Source organism: Scyliorhinus torazame, chromosome 17, assembly GCF_047496885.1.
Source record: "Scyliorhinus torazame isolate Kashiwa2021f chromosome 17, sScyTor2.1, whole genome shotgun sequence".
NCBI classification, from domain to species: Eukaryota; Metazoa; Chordata; class Chondrichthyes; order Carcharhiniformes; family Scyliorhinidae; genus Scyliorhinus; species Scyliorhinus torazame.
Window position 1 is genome coordinate 117,759,294 of NC_092723.1, and position 21,214 is coordinate 117,780,507.

The window sequence follows — 21,214 nt, forward strand, 5'->3', positions numbered from 1 at the left end:
TTCGGCCCCAATGTAGATTGCTGTGTTGCAATCACGTTGCTGCCTTGTCTCCATCTTCCCCCCTCACAGGTAAACGTAAAAGATCCCCCGGTGCTATTTTGAAGATGAGCCGGAAAGTTCTACCCCGGTGTCTTGGATTATATTTGGCTTTCAACCAACATCACTAAAACAAATGATCTGGTCATTGTCACATTGCTGTATGGGAATTTGTTCTGCGCAAACTTGTTGCTGCGTTTCCTGCCTTCCATGTCAAAAATATTTAATTGCCTGTAAGGCACTTCGCAATGTCCTGAGGCTTTGAAAGTTGCTAAATAAATGGCCCCTCTGTGGCTTTCCTCCTTTAGTTAGAGCACTTCCACAATGAGCAAGAGAGGAATGTTGGTCAGCGGACCTGAAGAACTCTCTACACGTCTTCAATAATTATTACAACAACACATATAAATTAAACCGAGATTCTCTGGCCTCTCTGTGGCATGTTTCTCGGCTGATGGAGGCCCGCGTCGACCGGTGGCGGGGTCTTCCAGTCCCGCCTCTGTCAATGGGATTTCCCATTGAATCCACTTCACGCCACTGGGAAACCCGTGGCGGGATGGGTTGTTGGCGGGACCAGAAGAATCCGCCGCCATGAACAGCTGGAAGATCTTGCCCATATATACTAAGTGTGTGTATATGAATAGAACCTGTAACAACAGTTTCAAATGCAATAAAATATTATGGCGCCAAAAGAGACAAACGGGTCCTCAATCTGAGCATCTCAGTGCAGCATGTTGGGTATTCAATAGCAACAGGAGCCAAACTCATGCCCTCACATTCTGTAATAACCTGCTCTTGTGTGTCGTATTAACACATCAGCCAGCTCTTCTTACACTTCATTTAATGCAGCTTTGATATCACTTAGCAAAGGATGGCCAAGAAATTAATAAGAATATATGCAAGTATAAAGAACTAGCAAGAGACATAACAATCAATTGTATAGGCCGCTTGCTGCGTCCAGCTGCCTCAATTTGAATGGAAGCAATCATGTGGCGAAAAGGAGGAAGACGATGGGAGCCTTTGGGAAGTGGCATCAATGCAAAATAATAACGGCAAGAAAAAGTCACCTTCTACTGAGATGACCTGTCACAGATCATGATTTATTTTTCTTTCCAGGTTTATGAATAGCAGAGTGCCTGCCAATCGAAGATATGAACCCACAGAGTATGAGCATGCAGCAAACTGTGCCACCCATGCAGTAAGTTTATAAAAAAATATTTTTATTCTCCATTTTCACATTTTCTTCAGAATTTACACCCCACCAACAAACAGTAAACGATAACAAATACAATGTCAATCCCCTTATCAACAACAACGATCCCATCCCCACCACCCCAAACAACGGCGCAAGTGATGCACTATCAATTACGACAAGACGAGAGTAGAGAGTAATCAAGGCTTTATTACACAGAGATGTGTGGCCTCCTGCAGCTGCTGCCGAAATGGCTGCAGTTCGGAGAGCACACACATTTATACTCCGCCTAATGGGCGGAGCCAGCAGGCAGGGATCTACCCCCGTACCTGTAGTACAGGGGCCTTACCTTAATACCCTCGTATGCAGTGCAGTATATACAATATAATACAACACTGGTGACTACCACATTCACCCCCCTGTTACAAATGAGTCCAGCGGGGTTGGTGGAAAACTATTTACATACAGGTTGTCATTAAAATTTCAGAGAGGGTTACAAATTTAGACGGTTGGGCGCCATGATCCGTCGTTGAGAGCGCCGCAGTGCTGGTGGCGAGTCAGGCGTCGGCTCGGTCGTCGGTGACTCCGGGAGCGTGTCGACATCCTCTTCATCCCCGGGTGGGACCAAGGGGAGGACGGATTGTCCTGGAGTGGGGGCTGTGGTGGGGTGTTCTGGGGGAAGGGAGGGTGGCGCCGGAGCAGGGGGGGGTGGTAGGGGGGGGACTCAGCTGGTGACAGGTCCCTGAGGGAGACTGTGTCTTGGCGGCCGTCGGGGTACGCTACGTAGGCGTACTGTGGGTTTGCGTGGAGTAGCTGTAGCCTCTCAACCAACGGGTACGTCTTTTGGAGTCGCACGTGCTTGCGGAGGAGAACGGGTCCTGGAGATAGCCCGTCACGTTGGGAGCGAAACCCTGGAGGTGGACGTCCTGGGGAAGGCAAAGAGACGTTCATGGGGGGGTTTTGTTAGTTGCCGTGCACAGGAGCGACCGAATGGAGTGGAGGGCGATGGGGAGGACCTCCAGCCAGCGGGAGGCCGGGAGATTTCTGGACCGTAGGGCCAGCTGGACGGCCTTCCAGACCATCCCAATCTCCCGCTCCACCTGCCTGTTTCCCCGGGGGTTGTAGCTGGTCGTTCTGCTCGAGGCAATGCCCCTGTTGAGCAGGTACTGGCGCAGCTCATCGCTCATAAATGAGGATCCCCGGTCGCTGTGGACGTAGGCAGGGAAACCGAACAGAGCGAAGATGGGGTTGAGGGCTTTGCTGACGGTGGCAGAGGTCATATCGGGGCATGGGATGGCGAAGAGGAATCTGGAATATTCGTCGACCACATTGAGAAAATACGTGTTGCGGTCGGTGGAGGGGAGGGGCCCTTTGAAGTCCACGCTGAGGCGTTCAAAGGGGCGGGAGGCCTTCACCAGGCGCGCATGGTCTGGTCGGTAGAAGTGCGGTTTACACTCCGCGCAGACCTGGCAGTCTCTGGTGACAGCCCTGACTTCCTCGATGGAGTAGGGCAGATTGCGGGCCTTAATGAAGAGATAAAAGCGGGTGACCCCTGGGTGACAGAGATCGTCGTGCAGGGTCCGGAGTCGGTCCACTTGTGCGCTGGCACATGTACCTCGGGACAGGGCATCGGGGGGCTCGTTGAGCTTGCCGGGGCGATACAAAATCTCGTAATTAAAGGTGGATAGCTCGATCCTCCATCGCAAGATCTTATCATTTAATCTTACCCCACTGTGTGTTGGTAAACATGAAGGCAACCAACCGTTGGTTTGTGAGGAGAGTGAATCTCCTGCCAGCCAGGTAATGCCTCCAGTGCCGCACAGCTTCAACGATAGCTTGGGCCTCCTTTTCGATGGAGGAGTGCCGAATTTCGGAGGCATGGAGGGTGCGGGAAAAGAATGCCACGGGCCTGCCTGCCTGGTTGAGGGTGGCGGATAGAGCGACGTCTGATGCATCGCTCTTGACTTGGAAGGGGAGCACCTCATCGACCGCGTGCATCGCGCCCTTGGCGATGTCGGCTTTGATACGGTTGAAGGCCTGGTGAGCCTTTGCCGTCAGTGGGAAACCGGTGGAGTGGATGAGTGGGCGAGCTTTGTCCGCATAGTTAGGGACCCACGGGACGTAGTACGAAAAGAACCCCAGGCATCGTTTGAGGGCCTTGGGGTAGTGGGGAAGGGGGAGATCCATGAGGGGGCGCATGCGATCGGGCCCGGGCCCTAGAACTCCGTTCTGAACCACATAGACGAGGATGGCTAATCGGTTCATGCTGAACACACACTAGGTTAGGTTGAGGAGCTAGCGGTGTGGAGAAATTTGGAAAGGTTAGTGTCGTGGTCCTGCTGGTCGTGGCCGCAGATGGCTACGTTATCCAGGTATGGGAAAGTGGGCCGCAGTCCGTACCGGTCAACCATTTGGTTCACCTTCCGTTGGAAGACCGAGACCCTGTTAGTGACGCCGAAGGGAACCCTAAGGGTATTGGTAAAAGTGTCCGTCCGCTTCAAACACGGTGTACGGGCGATCCGTCTTGCAAATCTGGAGCTGGTGGTAGGCAGATTTCAGGTCCACTGTCGAGAAGACCCGGTACTGTGCAATCTGATTGACCATATCAGATGTGCGTGGGAGGGGGTACGCGTCGAGCTGCGTGTACCGATTGATGGTCTGACTGTAGGCAACGACCATCCTGTTTTTCTCCCCTGTTTTCACCACTACCACTTGGGCTCTCCAGGGGCTGTTGCTGGCCTCGATGGTACCTTCCTACAGCAGCCGCTAGACCTCAGACCTGATGAAGGTCCTGTCCTGGGCGCTGTACCGTCTGCTCCTGGTGGCGATGGGTTTGCAATCCGGTGTGAGGTTTGCAAACAGAGAAGGTGGGTCGACCTTAAGGGTCGTGAGGCCTCATACAGTAAGGGGTGGTAGGGGCCTGCCAAATTTCAGGGTTAGGCTCTGGAGGTTGCACTGGAAGTCCAGGCCGAGTAGCAAGGCAGCGCAGAGGTTGGGGAGGACGTAGAACCGGAAGCCGCTGAACTCTAAGCCCTGGATGGCGAGGGCGGTGCAGTACCCCCAGATCGCCACTGAGTGGGATCCGGAGGCCAGGGAGATTCTTTGGTTAATGGGGTGTACTGCGAGGGAGCAGTGCCGTACCGTATCGGGGTGGATGATGCTCTCAGTGCTCCCGAAGTCCAGAAGGCAGGATATCTCATGCCCGTCGACCTTCACCTTTGTCGACGCGGTCGCGAGGTTGTGCGGTCGGGACTGATCGATCGTGACAGAAGCGAGACGCGGCTGGTCAGCGGCGGTTGCAGGCGATGAGCGGCACGATGAGGTGCAGGGGTCCTGAGGTGGGGAAGATGGCGGCGCCCACGGGCCGCACCTGTCCTGGGGCAGGCAAGAAGGCTCCACCCATTGGTTGTGAGGCAAGCAAGATGGCGGCACCCACGGGCCGCACGTGTTGTGAGGGGAGCAAGATGTCGGCGCCCACGGGCCGCACGTGGTCTGAGGCGAGGAAGATGGCGGCGCCCTCTGGCTGCACGCGGAGGGTGCATGGACAATAGCGGCGATTGAGCGGGCCTGGCATACTGCAGCGAAATGTCCTTTCTTGCCGCAGGCCTTGCAGAGTGCGCTCTGCGCCGGGCAGCGCTGCCGGGGGTGTTTTGTCTGTCCACAGAAGTAACACTTGGGTCCTCCAGGGTTGGTTGGCTGCCGCGCGGCGCAGGCATGGGGTTGGTCGCTGATGGGGTCCACGATGGGGTGGCCGCTGGCGGGGTCCACGATGCCCAGGAGGGGTGGGCCGTGCGGTCGGGGGCATACGCCTGTTCATTGGGTGAGGCGACTGTGAGCGAGAGCGCTAGTTTCTTGGTCGCCGCGAGGTCAAGCGTAGCCCCTTCTAAGAGGTGCTGGCGGGTGTCGGCTGACCCTATGCCCGTAATGAACGCATCTCTCATTAGCAGGTTAGAATGTTCAGCGGCCGAAACGGCCTGGCAATCACAGTCTCTCACCAGGGCGAGCAGGGCACGCCAGAAATCTTCCACAGACTCACCGGGAAGTTGGTGCCGCATGGACAGGAGGTGCTTGGCTTAGATCTTGTTGGTCTGCTGAGCGTACTTCTCCTTCAGTAGCGCTATGGCCTCTGCGTAGGTAGACACGTCCTGGATGAGGGGAAAGACATCGGAGCTCAGCCGCATGTACAGAATGTGGAGCTTCTGTGCTTCTGGGATTGAGTCTGTCGCAGATCCGATGTATGCTTCAAAGCAAGCTAGCCAATGTGCAAAGTCCTTTTTGGCATTCTCTGCTTGAGGATGCAGCTGCAGGCGATCCGGCTTGATGTGGAGATCCACCTTTGTAAAATCTCTGTGTAATAAATTGATGCACTATCAATTACGACGAGACGAGAGTAGAGAGTAATCGAGGCTTTATTACACAGAGATGTGCGGCCTCCTACAGCTGCTGCCGAAATGGCTGCAGTGTGGAGAGCACACGCATTTATACTCCGCCTACTGGGCGGAGCCAACAGGCAGGGATCTACCCCCGTACCTGTAGTACAGGGGCCTTACCGTAATACCCTTGTATGCAGTGCAGTATATACAATATAATACAACAGTGGTGACTACCACAATAAGCATCAAATAAAGTAAACCCTTCCAGGGTGGGAAAAAAAAGGAAAAAAGAAAAAGGAATCAGGAATCACCTATGGTCACCATTGACATATATAGTCCACCCCTCAACCCCCTCCCTAATATTCAATGCCATCCAATCCCCGAAAGAGTACCGTGAATGGCACCCATGAATTGTAGACAGCCCCCCCCAGACTCCTCCCCTCCACTTCCTCTAGTAAACTCCTTCCCCAACCTCGATTCCTTCCCCCAACTTTTCACCCCGGCTAGACGCACCGAAACCTGTTTTACCAGGCTCCGATGGCCGCAGCCCCGCCCCCCACCTCACTCCCGTTCACTGGCCGGCTTAAACCGGCCAGCGGGGAGGTCCCCGCCCGGGGCTCCTTCCCCCTTGCCTGCTCCCAGGAAAACCAAGAAATCCCCTTTAGCACACAACCCCCACATACACACCCAAGCCCCAAAGAACCATCATTGCAATTGAAAGCCCCATCTCTTCCCGTGTCCAAATATGTACAGCGTCGACTCATTTAGTACACAAACCAACACGCAGTGAAAAAATAAAGTTACATGAGGCTACATCAGTACACGACCATTTCTCAATTCTGCCACAGTCCTTCTGCCTTCGCAAACTCCTCCGCTGCTTCACCGTCCCAAAATAAAAGTCCTTGGATTTGTAGGTCACCCTCAACTTAGCTGGGTATACAATGCCGCACTGCACCTTACTGATGTACAGTGCCTTCTTCACCCGGCTGAAGGCAGCCCGCCAGCTCCACCGTAAAGTCCTGGTATATGCGTATACCAGCTCCAGCCCACTGCACCACCCGCTTCTGCTTTGCCCAGTGCAGGACTTTCTCCTTCACGCTGTACCTATGGAAACACAGAGTTACTACTCTTGGCGGCTGACTCGCCTTTGGTATAGGCCTCCACGACCGATGAGCCCGATCCAGTTCATATCGGGAGGGATCCTCCCCCTCTCCCAATAGCTTCGCCAACATCGTGGCAAAATACTCCGTCGGCCTCGGGCCTTCCACCCCTTCGGGCAGACCCACAATCCTCAGATTCTGCTGCCTGGATCTGTTGTCCAGGTCTTCCATTTTGGCTCGCAGACCCTTGTTGGTCTCTATCACTCTCTGCAACTCCTTCCCCATCGAGGTGAGTTGATCACTGTGCTGCGATAATGCCTCTTTCACTTCCTTCAATGTCTCACCTTGCTCCCGCACCTCCGCCGCTGCGCTTGATACCGCCGCCTCACCGGGACAATCGCCTCCTCCACCATCACTTTCAATACCGCCCCGATCTTCTTCATTGCTCCCATGTGTTTTGTGAACTGTTTCTCAAGATCCACAGCCATCACTTTGGTAATTTCTTCTGCTGTGAGCGATGCGGCCTCCCCTGGTGCTCCAGCCTCCGCTTTCCTTGTAGTTCCTGCGTTGACTTTTTCATTCTCCGGCGGACGTCCGTTAACCCCCTTTTTCACGGCCTTTTTTCTCCCAAATTTGGACATTTCCCCTCTCTATGCCTTCTTACAGCCTTTTCAGCCTCCATTGCCCCTAGGACTGGGCGTTAAAACTCTGAAATTCCTATTCCCGAGCGGGAGCTCTCTAGTGTGTGGCTGCCTCCCACCCGCCATCACCGGAAGTCACCCATGCAGTAAGTTACATTGTGATCAGAAAGCTGTCGGCCGGGATTCTCCATTTCGAGTCCATCCCGCTGCCAGTCAGGATGGAGAATTTGACGCTCAGCCATTCTATGAAGCGGGACCAGAGAATCCCACTGCTATGAATGGATGGAGAATCCTGCCCATTATTTTAATATATCTGAGGATATTGTGTTGGGAATGCTTTGTGCGCGTGTGTGTGAAATTTGTTTCAGGAAATAAGTGAGAATTTGGATTTTTAACTGTTGAATTTCAAAGGGAGATAAGAAACAACTTAGTCACAGGTCAACAAAGCAAAGTTATCAAATTTTATTTTACCTGAAAGTAGTGGCCATAAGGAGTACATAAAATATTTTTATGTTCTAGGAAAGGGAAATTTCAAAGAAAGATACAAACAATGGTTTTAAAGATGAAAAACAAAAAATCATATTTAAGGAAAGGTTGGAAGCTTTTGTTGTGGGCGAGGCGTTTTCAGAACCCCAAAATGTATCATGGAGTTCAACCAACCTCTCTCCCTTTAGTGTATTTGTTGCTTTTCCTAGCACACGGCTTGTTCCCTAGTTGTGGGATTACAATTATGGACACGTGGGTTTTTAAACACAAAACAATGTTCATTCCATGAGCTCAACTTAACATCTTAAATAAACATTGGATCACTTAACACCCCTTATTTCAAAGATAACTAAGAAAATATTGCAACAGTAAATAATTCCTTAAAATGTTCCTTCAAACTTCCAACAGACTTAACACCTTTAAACAGAATCACATCAGGTTAAAGGCTTTACAATTATGAGTTTAAATCACCCAAATGATCCAAAGATAGCTTTCATGGCAGAGATCCAGCTCACAGCAAAACACAGACACTCCCAAGCTCTTTTCAAACTGGCTTTCTCCCTTCAAGCAACTCACAGCAAACCAGAACTTCTCAAGCTGCTGTCTCAAACTGGCTTTCTCTTTTAATCAGCTCACAGCACAGCAGCCAGGCACTTTGAAGCTGCTCTCAGCAAAACCAGCTAGGCACTTTTCAAAACTGAAACTTAAAACTGCAAAATGGCTGACCTGAGCTCAGCCTCACCCACTCTCTGACACCACATTGCTTAAACATCCATGTCTTAAAGGTACTCTCACATGACACCTCCCCCCAGGAAAAAAAATAAACCATCAACTTCAAGATGGTTTCATTTTTCACTTTTGCACCATCCACTAAGAAATGTACACAGTAAATATACCTTTTTGTTTCTTAAAAAAAAACACATGCAAACAGGTATAATAATATAGTCCATTTTTCTTTCCTCTTCTTCCTCCAACCGAAATCTTTCTCGATTGACAGTCTCTTTGAACAAAGTCTCTGCACGATCCATCCATTCCTCTACTCCTCGGCATTTCTCTTCAGAATCAGATAATTTAGTTCAATCTGACCATAGAGCTCCTTGCAATTCTCCAATACAGGAGCATTGGTGATCACAGCTTTCAGGCAGTCAAATGCCTGTTGAAAGTCCGCTGTCCATTGAAATTTTTTACGTTTCTTCAGCAATTTCATCAGTGGAGTAATCATACCACAAAATTTTTGCACAACTGTTCGATCAAATTCATTCATGCTGGGAGATCGCATTATTTCCCTTCGTCTTGGGGTATCGGAAAGTCCGCAAGGAAAGTGATTCGGGCTTCTCCAAATTCACTTTCGGCTAGGTTCATCACCAAACCCGCCACCTGAGGTCGATCGAAGAACTCCATACGATGTTTTAAATGTTCTTTCCATGTCTGGAAGTTGTAAATAAAAGCAGTTTGTCCCACTTTCTCAATGCAATCCCTCAAACGTGGGATAGGATAAGAGTCCGTTCTTGTAACTGCATTCACCTTTCGATAGTCCACACACAACCGTTCAGTACCATCTGGTTTAGGTACCATCACTATGGGTGAGCTCCATTGGCTGCAACCCACTTCAATTATGCCATTCTTCAGCATACCCTCACTCTCCCTGTTAACCTGTGCTAATTTTAAAGGGTTAAGTCGATATGGATGTTGTTTGATTGGAACAGCATTTCCCACATCTACATCATGTATAGCCATTTTAGTACTTCCCAATTTATCTCTACAAACTTGCCCATGTGAAAGCAATAACTCTTTCAGGTCAGTTAGTTTTTCCTCTGGAAGGTAACTAAACAATTCATCCCAATTTTTAAGAACATCTTCATTTTCCAATTTAATTTGAGGTATGTCAAATTCACAGTCATCTGGATTTGGTTTGTCACTTTGAGTTAGAATCATTAAAACCTCCTTTTTCTCTCCATCTCTTTCAAAGTACTTTTTAAGCATATTCACATGACACACTCTTGTGGTCTTCCTTCTATCTAGTGTTTTTAGCACAAAATTCACCTCACTTAATTTCCTTTCAATCTGATACGGTCCACAAAACCTAGCTTTTAAAGGTTCCCCTACCACTGGTAACAACACTAAAACTTTATCTCCACTGGCAAAACAATGAACTTTGGATTTCTTGTCCGCTACCCGTTTCATCGCATTTTGTGCAACTTTCAAATGTTGTCTAGCCAATTCACCTGCTCTATTTAATCGTTCCCTAAAATTTGACACGTAATCCAATAGTGTAATTTACGATTTTTCACCCACCAATTTTTCCTTAATCACTTTAAGTGGTCCTCTTACCTCATGACCAAAAATTAGTTCAAAAGGACTAAATTTGGTAGACTCATTAGGTGCATCCCTAATTGCAAACAATACGAATGGGATTCCTTTATCCCAATCCTCTGGATAATCTTGACAATACGCCCTCAACATTGTCTTTAATGTCTGATGCCACCTTTCTAACGCTCCCTGCGATTCTGGATGGTACGCAGTTGACTTAAATTGTTTTATTCCTAAACTATCCATAACTTCTTTGAATAACTTTGAAGTAAAATTCGTTCCTTGATCCGATTGAATTTCTGTGGGTAGTCCATATCTAGTAAAGAATTTAAGTAACTACTCCACAATCCTTTTAGCTGTAATATTACGTACTGGAATGGCCTCTGGAAACCTAGTAGACACATCCATTACAGTCAAAAGATATTGATTCCCACTTTTTGTTTTAGGAAGCGGTCCTACACAATCGATTAGGATCCTTGTAAAAGGTTCCTCAAATGCTCGAATGGGTATTAAGGGCGCTGGTTTTATCACTGCTTGAGGTTTCCCTATCACTTGACATGTGTGACATGATTGACAAAAGGCTTTCTCCTTTTAATCAGCTCACAGCAAACAGCCAGGCACTTTGAAGCTGTTCTCAGCAAAACCAGCTGGGCACTTTTCAAAACTGAAACTTAAAACTGAAAAATGGCTGACCTGAGCTCAGCCCCACCCACTCTCTGACATCACTGTTTTCTTAAAGGTACATTGCTTAAACATCCATGTCTTGAAGGAACTCTCACATGACACTTTGTTGAGGGGTGTGGCCATGTAAGATCTTGGGGCATGCTCAGTGGTAGGACAGATATGTGATGAAGTCAAGTGAGCTGTCTTCACACTCCCCTCAAAATGCCTGTTGTTTTTAGAAAGCACAGTTTTGTTCTAAAGTTATTGGAATTCTCTGCACCTGGGTAAATGAGAGATAGAGAAACTCTGAGACATATCTACCATATAGCACAGTGGATGCCTTGTGGTAATGTTACTGGAATTGGGAACAGTCCATAGGGACTGTTGCCTAAAGGGGTGTTTATTTGTGCTTCTAACCAGGTAGAAATCTTATTGGGGGAAGTGTTATGCATGGCTAATTTTAACTGAAAAATGTAATTTTGTATGTTTAAGTTTTCATTTCATTTCTTAATAAATGTTTTAATTTGATACTTAAAATCTCCAACAGTGTGACTGGAAACTGGAATTTGTACACCCTTTTCCGATGATAAAATACAAATTGAAAATTGTTGTGGTTGCTTGCCAAGTTTCCCTTTGGAATTTGGTTAGCATGGCAATTAATACCTGCCGGATCATAACAACATATGCCGTGATATATCACTAAATATCATCTAAATTATTAAAGCAGAAAAGGTACTTAGTTATCTATGTAATGTTAAACTGATAGTAAATGTACTCCACAGGATAGAATTTATGCTGAAAGTATCGGCAGTTTCCTTGGCAGCAAGGAGGCAGAAGTATGTAGGTTACAATCCAACTCCGGAAACTTGAGCTCATAACTGAGGCCAATAGTTCTAGTACCAGCAATGTCAGAGGTGCCACCTTTCAGATAAGACATTAAGACAAGGCCCTGGATATAAAAAAAAAATCCTATGGCATTATTAAATGATGAGGATCTCTCAACCAGCATCACTAAAAGATAGATTATCTAGCCACTAGTTCATTGCTGTTTGTGGGGCATCGGTTTCTGCATTTCTCACATTATTATAACTTAAATAGCATCCTTGAGGTTTTGAAAGATGGGTTACAAATGCAAATTCTAGGGCAGCAAGGTGGCGCAGTGGTAGCACTGCAGGCTCACAGTGCCGAGGTCCCAGGTTCAATCCCGGCTCTGGGTCACTGTCCGTGTGGGGTTTGCACATTCTCCCTGTGTTTGCGTGGGTTTCGCCCCCACAACCCAAAGATGTGCAAGGTAGGTGGATTGAACACGCTAAATTGCCCATAATTGGAAGAAATTAATTGGGTACTCTAAAATGTAAAAAAAAAGCAAATTCTTTCTTTCTTTGAATGCTTGACTATTTCACTATCCAACATTTTTCAAAGGTAAAAGACAACCAGAAATGGCATAATTTTGTCTTAAATAAGCTTTCACATTTACAGGACAAGCTCCTTTTCAAATTGAACAATGGTACATTGGAAAATTCTGCCTGTAATTTCCTTCCACCTCTGAAACGCAAATTATGTTTTAGCCAGACACAATAAAAATCTCTGTTTGTTAACCATTAAGTGAAATGCATTTTGGTAGTCTGAACCTTGTTTATGATTAGATATTGTCCCAAAATGCGTAGCTTGCACTAATTGACAATTGTGTTCAGAGGTGTCACAGGAAGGTTTGAATTGTAAAGGCCGCGCTGGTACTGGAGGTGCTCTCACCTAAGTGTGGCCTTACGCTTTGTTGTTGGGTCAACAGAGAAAGTCATTTTAACTGAGCATAACTGGCGAAAAGTTCATGGGGTTGGGTAAAATTGTGAATTTACATCTTGCCCAATTCTTTACAAACATTTTGACATCATTTTTGCATTCAATGAGCTCTTTTGACATTAAATTTTTTAATTTGGAATGAGATTGAACACAGATCAGCAGTGCTTTTCCATCTTTGACATCAAATGGCTGAGGCGTTCAAAGGCATCCGGTGCTCTCAAAGCTCAAGTGCATTCAAAGCTATCCAGTGTGCTCAAAGCTATCCTTGCACTCAGCAACCTGTACTGAAAAACACAAGGAAAATAATTACTTGAATAATATCTGAATTTATTCTGCTTTTTCATTTAGACCAAAAAAGCTTCTCACTATACAGTACATGCATGAGAGCACCCTTAAGATTCCCATCAGTTCTTAATTAATTTTAGTCTCAGGGTCTATACTTTCCATCCACCCACCTCCCAATCTCAGAGGGTAAACTCTCTTCCCCATCCCCTGAGTTTCAGGGTCTAAACTCTTCACCCGGTATCCTCTCCCTCCAATCTCCAAACTCCTCCCACCTTCCGTTCCCCAAACTCTTCCCCCCACCACTCCCTTGAGTCTCCAAACTCCTCCCCTCTCTTTTTCCCAAACTCTCCCCCCCCTCCCCCAACTGCTCCCTCTGGTTTCCAAAATCTCCTTGGAGCAGAGGTCGGCGACGGCATAGTGGTAGTGTCACTGGAATAGTAAACCAGAGACCCAGAATGATGCTGTGGGGCCCCAAGTTCAAATCCCACCACTGCAGATGGTGAAATTTGAATTCGATAAAAATCTGTAATTAAAAGTCTAATGACCATGAAACCATTGTCAATTGTCGTAAAAACCCATCTGGTTCACTGATTTCTTTAGGAAAGGAAATCTGCCATCCTTACCTGGTCTGGCTGACATGTGGCTCCAGACCCACAGCAATGTGGTTGGCTCTTAACAGCCCCCTCAAGGGTAATTAGGGATGGGCAATAAATGCTGGCCACGTCCCATGAACAAATAAAAAAATGATTGTCCTTTCATTCTTATGCAGATAAGGTTCAGGTGTAGTGTAAAGCCAGTATTCCAGCAAATCCCACAAGGTTAAAACTAGCCCCTTCTACTATGACTGTCCCTATTGCTACCTGTTGTCTGAAATGAGAAAATGACATATGTTTCTCCCATTCTGATCAGTGTGAAAATTTACGAATTTCTTGTTTAGAGAAAGCAAACACGTGTCAAAGAATGGAATCAACTAACATGAAGAATGCCATTCAGCATATTGTGCCTGTATAGACTTAATGAAAGAACTATCAAATTAGCCATGTAACTTCTGAACCCGCCATATAGTTATCTACTTTCCTTTTGAATGTTAGAATTACATACAAACATACAAATTAGGAGCAGGAGCAGGCCATTCAGCCCTGGGGCCTGCTTTGCCATTTGATAAGATCATGGCTAATGTGATTGTACCTCTTCTCTACTTTCCTACATGCCCCACACACCCTTTGACTCTCTCTTGTTAATCAAGAATCCATCGAACTCAGCCTTAGAAACATTTAATGACCCTGCTTCCACTGCTCTCTGGGGAAAGAGAATTCCACAGACTCATGAGCCGCTGAGGGAAAAAAATTCTCCTGATCCATGTCTTAAGTGGGAGACCCCTTTTTAAAAACTAGTTCCAGTCTCTCCCACAAGGGGAAACGAGGGCGGCACGGTGGTTAGCACTGCTGCCTCAAAGCGCAAGGGACCCGAGTTCGATTCTGGCTTTTTGGCGACTGTCTATGTGGAGTTTACACGTTCTCCCCATGTCTGTGTGGGTTTCCTCTGGGTGCTCCAGGTTCCTCCCACAGTCCAAAGATATGCAGGTGAGATGGATTAAACGTGCTGAATTGCCCATTAGTGTCCAGGAGTGTGCAGGTTAGGTTACAGGGATAGGGAAGGGCGGATGGGGGTGAGGAACTGGGTAGGGTGCTCTTTCGGAGGTTTGGTGCAGATTCAATGGCACTGTAGGGATTCTGTAATTCTATGGTGCTTTCAGCATCCTCACGGACCAAGTCCCTTCAGTATCTGATATATTTGAGGGGCTGGTTTGGCACAGTGGGCTAAACAGTTGGCTAAACAATTCCCGTATCAGCCTCCCCAAACAGGCGCCGGAATGTGGCGACTAGGGGCTTTTCACAGTAACTTCATTTGAAGCCTACTTGTGACAATAAGGGACTTTCATTTCATTTCATTCATATTTCAATAAATCACATCTCATTGTTCTAAACTCTAATGGTTACAAGTTTAACCTGTTCAACCTTTCCTCATGACTCTCCATCCCAGGAATCAGTTGAGTGAACCTGCTGTGAACTGCTTCCACCACTTTTTCAGGTAGTGTTGTATTCCAGGTTGTAACAACATGCTGTGTAAGAAACAGAAATCTCATTTCCTCTAGCCCTTTGCCAATTACCTGAGGAAAATATTCTCTGTGAGCCTCCTGCCATTTCTACTTATTTACGCCATCAATGCTCTTCATGATTTTGAACTCCTTTATTAAAGACCCCCTTAGCTGTTTCGATGCGACAGAGATTAATCCCAGTTTCTCGAGTCTCTCAACTGAAGTCACTCATCCTAATACATCTCCTCTGCACCCTCTCTAATCATTCAGAATTCAGCCAGAATATTTGGAAGTGCCATTTTCGGCGGGTTTGACCTGGATTCACCCACATTAAGTCATTCTTTTGGGCCTTGGGGAGGTTTTCTCCCCTGTCCAGCCCTCACTTGGGGCTGGATTCTTCCACCAAGAACGCCACATTCGGGCGGGATTCTCCGGTTGCCGGGTAAACTCGGCCGGAGAATCCGGCCGTTAGAAATGTTTCACCACGACTTCCGGTTGTGGCTATGCAGAGCTAAGTCGCACGTTCGGCAGCTCCCGCTTAGAACGGACTTTTGGGCTCTTTTCAGGGCCCCCAACGGCATTTTTTCGACATTTCCCGGTGTGGGAAGAAGACTGCAACATTCCCCCGACATTGTATGGCTTGGACCAGGAGCGGGGCGACTAAAAAAGTGGTGGTGAAGCCAATGAAAGTTCGAGGGAAGAAGGGCAAGATGGCGGCGGGCGGGGACCAGGCAGCGTGGATGCAGTGGGCGCAGGAGCAGCAGGAGGTTATCCAGCGCTGCATCAGGGAGCTCAAAGCGGACCTGCTGGAGCCGATGAAGGCTTCGATAAGTTGCTGGGGACCCAGGCGGGCCAGGGGGTGGCGATCCACGAGGTCCGACAAAAGATCTCAGATAACAAAGTCGAGATCTTGGGCCTAGCGGTAAAGGTGGAGGCGCACAAACCGCTCCACAAGAGATGGCAAGAGCGGTTTGAGGAGATGGAGAATCGGTCGAGGTGGAAGAATCTGCGGATCCTGGGCCTCCCGTAGGGGCTGGAAGGGTCGGACGTGGGGGCCTATGTTAAACTCGCTGATGGGAGAGGGGTCCTTCCAGGGGCCCCTGGAGCTGGAAGGGGCCCATAGAGTGCTGGCGAGGAGGCCCAAGGCTAACGAGCCGCCGCGGGCGGTGTTGGTGTGGTTTCCTCGGTTCGCTGATCGGGAGTGCGTACTCAGGTGGGCCAAGAGAGAGAGGAGCTGCAGGTGGGAGAACGCGGTGGTTCAAATATATCAGGACTGGAGCGCGGAGGTGGCGAAGAAGAAGGCCGGGTACAACCGGGCTAAGGCGGTGCTGCACAGGAAGGGGGTGAAGTTTGGCATGCTGCAGCCGGCGCGACTGTGGGTCACCTACAAGGACCAACACCATTATTTTGAGTCCCCGGAGGAGGCGTGGGCCTTTGTTCAGGCCGAGAAACTGGGCACAAACTGAGGGTCGGGATGGGAAGTCGGGCGTGGGGATGGTGGGGGATTACTGTTGTTGTGTTACATTTTGAATGGGGGGTTCTTTGTTCTTATTTAGTTTTGGTTCGGTGTGGGTGGTTAGGGTGGGTTGGGCACTGTTTTGGTTGGGTCTGTCAGGGGGGCTCTTGGATGGGGGCAAGTAAACGGAGTAGGGGGGTGGATGGCCGGTAGGGGGGATGGGGCCCCACGGGGGCGGGTGTGGCCCGAGTCGGGGGTGAGGGGACTGGGCCTGTAAAAGGAGCTGCGACAGAGGAGGTGGGGCCGGGCTTTTTCCCGCGCTGAAGGCTGGAGGGGGCAGGGCCGGGGCGGGGAAGCGCGGGTTTTTTCCCGCGCTTGGGATGGAAGGGGGAGGCGGAGAACCTGCTGGTGGGTAATGGAGGGGGAGGGGAAGTCCCACAATGGGAGGAATCGAAGGAGAGGCGGGTGCGGCCGGGGTCAGCAGGAGTCAGCTGACTTGCGGGAGTGCAATGGGGGGAGCAATGCAGCTAGGATGGGTCCTAGCTGGTGGGTGTGGGGTGTGGGGGGGAACCGGGTTGCTGCTGCTATGGTCAAGAGGGAGCTGGAGCGAGTAGAGGGGGTTGGGACGGGGGTCTGCCGCCGTGGGGAATGGGCCGGGCGTGGGGTGCGGGCGCGTGGCTGGCCGAGGAGGGGTTATGGCTAGTCGGCTTGGGAGGGGGCGGGTAGCCCCCTGATCCAGCTGATAACCTGGAACATAAGGGGGCTGAACGGGCTGGTTAAGCGGGCCCGGGTGTTCGCGCACCTGAAGGGGCTGAAGGCGGATGTTGTCATGCTCCAGGAGACACACCTGAAGGTGGCAGACCAGGTAAGATTGAGGAAGGGGTGGGTAGGCCAGGTGTTTCATTCGGGGCTGGATGCCAAAAATCGGGGGTTGGCGATCTTGGTGGGAAAGATGGTGTCGTTCGAGGCGTCGAGCATTGTGTCAGACAATGGCGGCAGGTACGTAATGGTAAGTGGTAAGCTGCAAGGGGAGAAGGTCGTGCTGGTCAACGTGTACGCCCCGAACTGGGACGATGCGGGTTTTATGCGGCGCATGTTGGGTCGGATCCCGGACTTGAAAGTGGGGGGCCTGATAATGGGGGGGGGACTTTAACACGGTGTTGGATCCGTCACTGGATCGCTCCAGGTGTAGGACGGGTAGGAGGCCGGCGGCGGCTAAAGTGCTGTGGGGGTTTATGGACCAGATGGGAGGGGTGGACCCTTGAAGGCCGGGGTTAGGGAATTTTCATTCTTCCCGCACGTTCATAAGGCCTATTCCCGTATCGACTTTTTTGTTATGTGCAGGGCGCTGAATGCGAGAGTGGAGGATACCGAGTACTCGGCGATAGCCATTTCGGATCACACCCCGCATTGGGTAGACCTAGAGCTGGGGGAGGAGAGGGACCAGCGCCCGTTGTGGCACTTGGAGGTGGGGCTGTTGGCGGACGAGGAGGTGAGCGAGCGGGTCCGAAGAAGCATAGAGGGATACCTGGAGGCCAATGATAACGGGGAGGTCCGAGTGGGGATGGTCTGGGAGGCGCTGAAGGCGGTGGTTAGGGGAGAGCTGATCTCCATTAGGGCCCACAAGGAGAGGAGAGAGCAGAGGGAGAGGGAGAAGCTGGTGGGGGAGATGGTGAGGGTAGACAGGAGGTATGCGGAGGTGCCGGAGGAGGGACTGTTGATGGAGAGGCGTAGCCTCCAGGCCGAATTCGACCGGTTGACCACCAGGAAGGCGGAGTCGCAGTGGAGGAAGGCCCAGGGGGCGATTTATGAATATGGGGAAAAGGCAAGTCGGATGCTGGCGCATCAGCTTCAGAAGCAGGACGCAGCTAGGGAGATCAGGGGAGGTAAGGACAGGGGAGGGAGTGTGGTGAGGAGTGGGGTTGGCATCAATGGGGTCTTCAGGGACTTTTATAAGGAACTGTATTGGTCCGAGCCCCCACTAGAGGAGGGAGGGATGGGCCGCTTTCTGGACCAACCGAAGTTCCCGACGGTGGAGGAGGGACTGGTGGCGGGATTAGGGCCCCCGATTGGGTTGGAGGAGCTGGCCAAAGGGATAGGGAGCATGCAGGGGGGGAAGGCACCGGGGCCGGATGGTTTCCCAGTCGAATGTTACAAAAAATATGTGGACCTGGTGGGCCCGTTGCTGGGTAGGACCTTCAATGAGGCAAGGGAGGGGGGGGCGGGGCGTTGCCCCCAACAATGTCCTGGGCACTGATCTCCTTGGAAGGATGCGAGGCCCCCAAGCGTGGAATCGTGGATCAGCGATATGGCGGGGTTTATTAAATTGGAGAGGGTGAAATTTGCCTTAAGGGGATCGGTGCAAGGGTTCTTCAGGCGGTGGCAACCGTTCTTGGACTTCCTGGCAGAACGGTAGACAATGGTCAGCAGCAGCAGCAACCGGGGGGGGGGTTCTATTTTATTTTTGTTTGTCTATACTGGGGCATCTGAGAGGGTGTATATATTTGCTATGTTTGCTATGTGTTTCGGCGGGTGTTAATATATTATTTATGTATAGGGGAGGGTGCATTGGGTTGCTTTGTTTTGTTTTGTATTTAATTCTATTGGGTTCCTTTTACATTTTGTTGTTGATATTTTGTGAAAACTTTCATAAAAATTATTTAAAAAAAAAGAAATGTTTCATCACTGGGGAGCTGAACTCGCCGGTGAGACCGGGTTCTCAGAAATCAGGCCGTCATTTTGAAAGAGTGCCCTAATCTCTAAGTGAGCTTGATGGTCAGACCACACCCTCCACCCACAGACAGTGTCACCCCCCGCACACATGGGTATTACCCCCTGCCCCTCCCCCCCGAAGTGAGGACACCCTACTATGGGGTGCTGAGGGCCCCCCTTTTCAGCCCCCCCCACTTCCTCTTTCCGCCCCCCCCCTTTTCGGGACACCCACCCCTCACTACCTAACCTTTACGTGGCCCCTTCATTCCCACCCTTCACCACCTTCCACCCATCATATCCCCCCTCATTCCCCCTCCTTTCAGGGGCTTGGCCTTCCTCAGGCCCTGACTCTGGCACCACCACCCTGGCAATGCCACCTGGGCACCTTGGCAGTACCAGTGCCAAAGTGCCCGGGTGCCACCCTGCCCCCAACCACCCAGGGGTCTCAAGGCCTGGGAGACTCCCAGGTGCCATTGAGAGTCTAATTGCTCATTTAAATATGCTGACCTGGATCTCGCCAGCGAGAGCGTGATCCAGATCGTGACGTCTCGTGAGGTTCGGTTGAATCTCAAGAGACCTTTTGAGCGTTGCAAATCTCGCAAGAGGCCTCTCAAGATTCAACGGCCTCTTCCTGACACCAGGTTGTCTGTGATGAGGCTGCTAAATCATGCCCACAATCTCCTTACGTACAGGGCAACTTAAAGAAAAATAAAATGAAGTCACAGAAAGTAAAATCACTAAAATGAAATACCTGAATGGGGAGTTGAATCTATCCATATCTTATTTTTATTGAATTAGCTGCCAATAATGCCAAAGTCATTCAGGGGAAAAAATGGGGCGGAATACTCCGTTGCCCGATGCCGAAATCGAACGGCGATCAGGCAGAGAAAAGCTCCTGACTCTGAAATCGCGGCAGGCAGCGGTGTTAGCCCCTCACTGATAGCAGAATCGGTGCGTGTGTGGTGACGATTTTTCCATCGTAGAACACCACGGATCCTCCGTTGGCATCAGCGCTTAGAGGCAGGAACGGAGAATCCAGCCCATGGCCTTTTGGTGGGCACCCAATGTACAAAGAGCTTTCATCAGTACCTTCAGGAGGAAAAGGCAAACGAACTCTGCTTCTCCTGGCAGTCACTGCTAGCTCACGAAGAACATTAACCTCAAAGTAAAATGTGAATTATCCCGATACAACCCTTTGAAATCTCTTACTGCGTCTCATTCTGGTTTCTGCAATTTCCTGCAGGACACTCGTCATCTGGTGTTTTCCTGTATTACAAGAGCTGCCTAAATGCAAGTTGCAGTTGTTCTCGCATTAACATAGTGCCTCATTACACCAAGACATCTCAATCCTCTTCACACAATGAAGTGCAGTAGTGCTAGAAAAAAAGTAAGATGAGAAATAGGAGCTGGAGTAAGCCATATGTGTCCTGAAGCTTGCTCCGCCATTTTGGATGATCTTTGACCTCAACTCCACTTTCCCACCTGATTCCCATATCCCCTGAGTCGCTTAAGAGTCATAGAATGGGCAGCACGGTGGCGCAGTGCTTAGCACTGGTACTGCGGCGCTGAGTACCCGGGTTTGAATCCCGGCCCTGGGTCACTGTCCTTGTGGAGTTTGCACATTATCCCGGTGTCTGCGTGGGTTTCACCCCCACAACCCAAAGATGCGCAGGTTAGGTGGATTGGCCACGCTAAATTGCCCCTTAATTGGAAAAAAAATAATTGGGTACTCTAAATTTATAAAAAATAAAGAGTCATAGAACAAGAGACACTCAATTTGTGCTGCACTGAGGGAAAAACTGGAAGTCAGTGAAGAATAGTTTGAGAACAAAATGAGGTTGTTAACAACCTAATTGGAATGAAATGATGCTGGGGGGTATATATTTAATCACTGTGAGGCGCAGAGAAAAGGGATTATAATTTTCATGGAAAAATACGTCCAGTGGTAGTCACTAGAAGTGAGTGAGTGCAACAGATTCCCCAGCACAGACACACACACGCCATCCAATGACATACGGTCAGACACAACCCAGATTAATTTATATGATCCTGAAAAGATATTGGA

General features: G+C 49.5%; 1 protein-coding gene across 2 annotated transcripts in view; it reads left to right on the plus strand.

The window, feature by feature from the left end:
• The window catches only part of mmd2a (monocyte to macrophage differentiation-associated 2a), a 234,928-nt gene that overhangs the window by 103,637 nt on the left and 110,077 nt on the right, over positions 1–21,214 (plus strand). For both annotated transcript variants that reach the window (XM_072480948.1, XM_072480949.1), the window contains exon 3: positions 1,150–1,231. In XM_072480948.1, the coding sequence (XP_072337049.1) occupies positions 1,150–1,231 (82 nt within the window). The remainder of the gene's footprint in view (positions 1–1,149; positions 1,232–21,214) is intronic.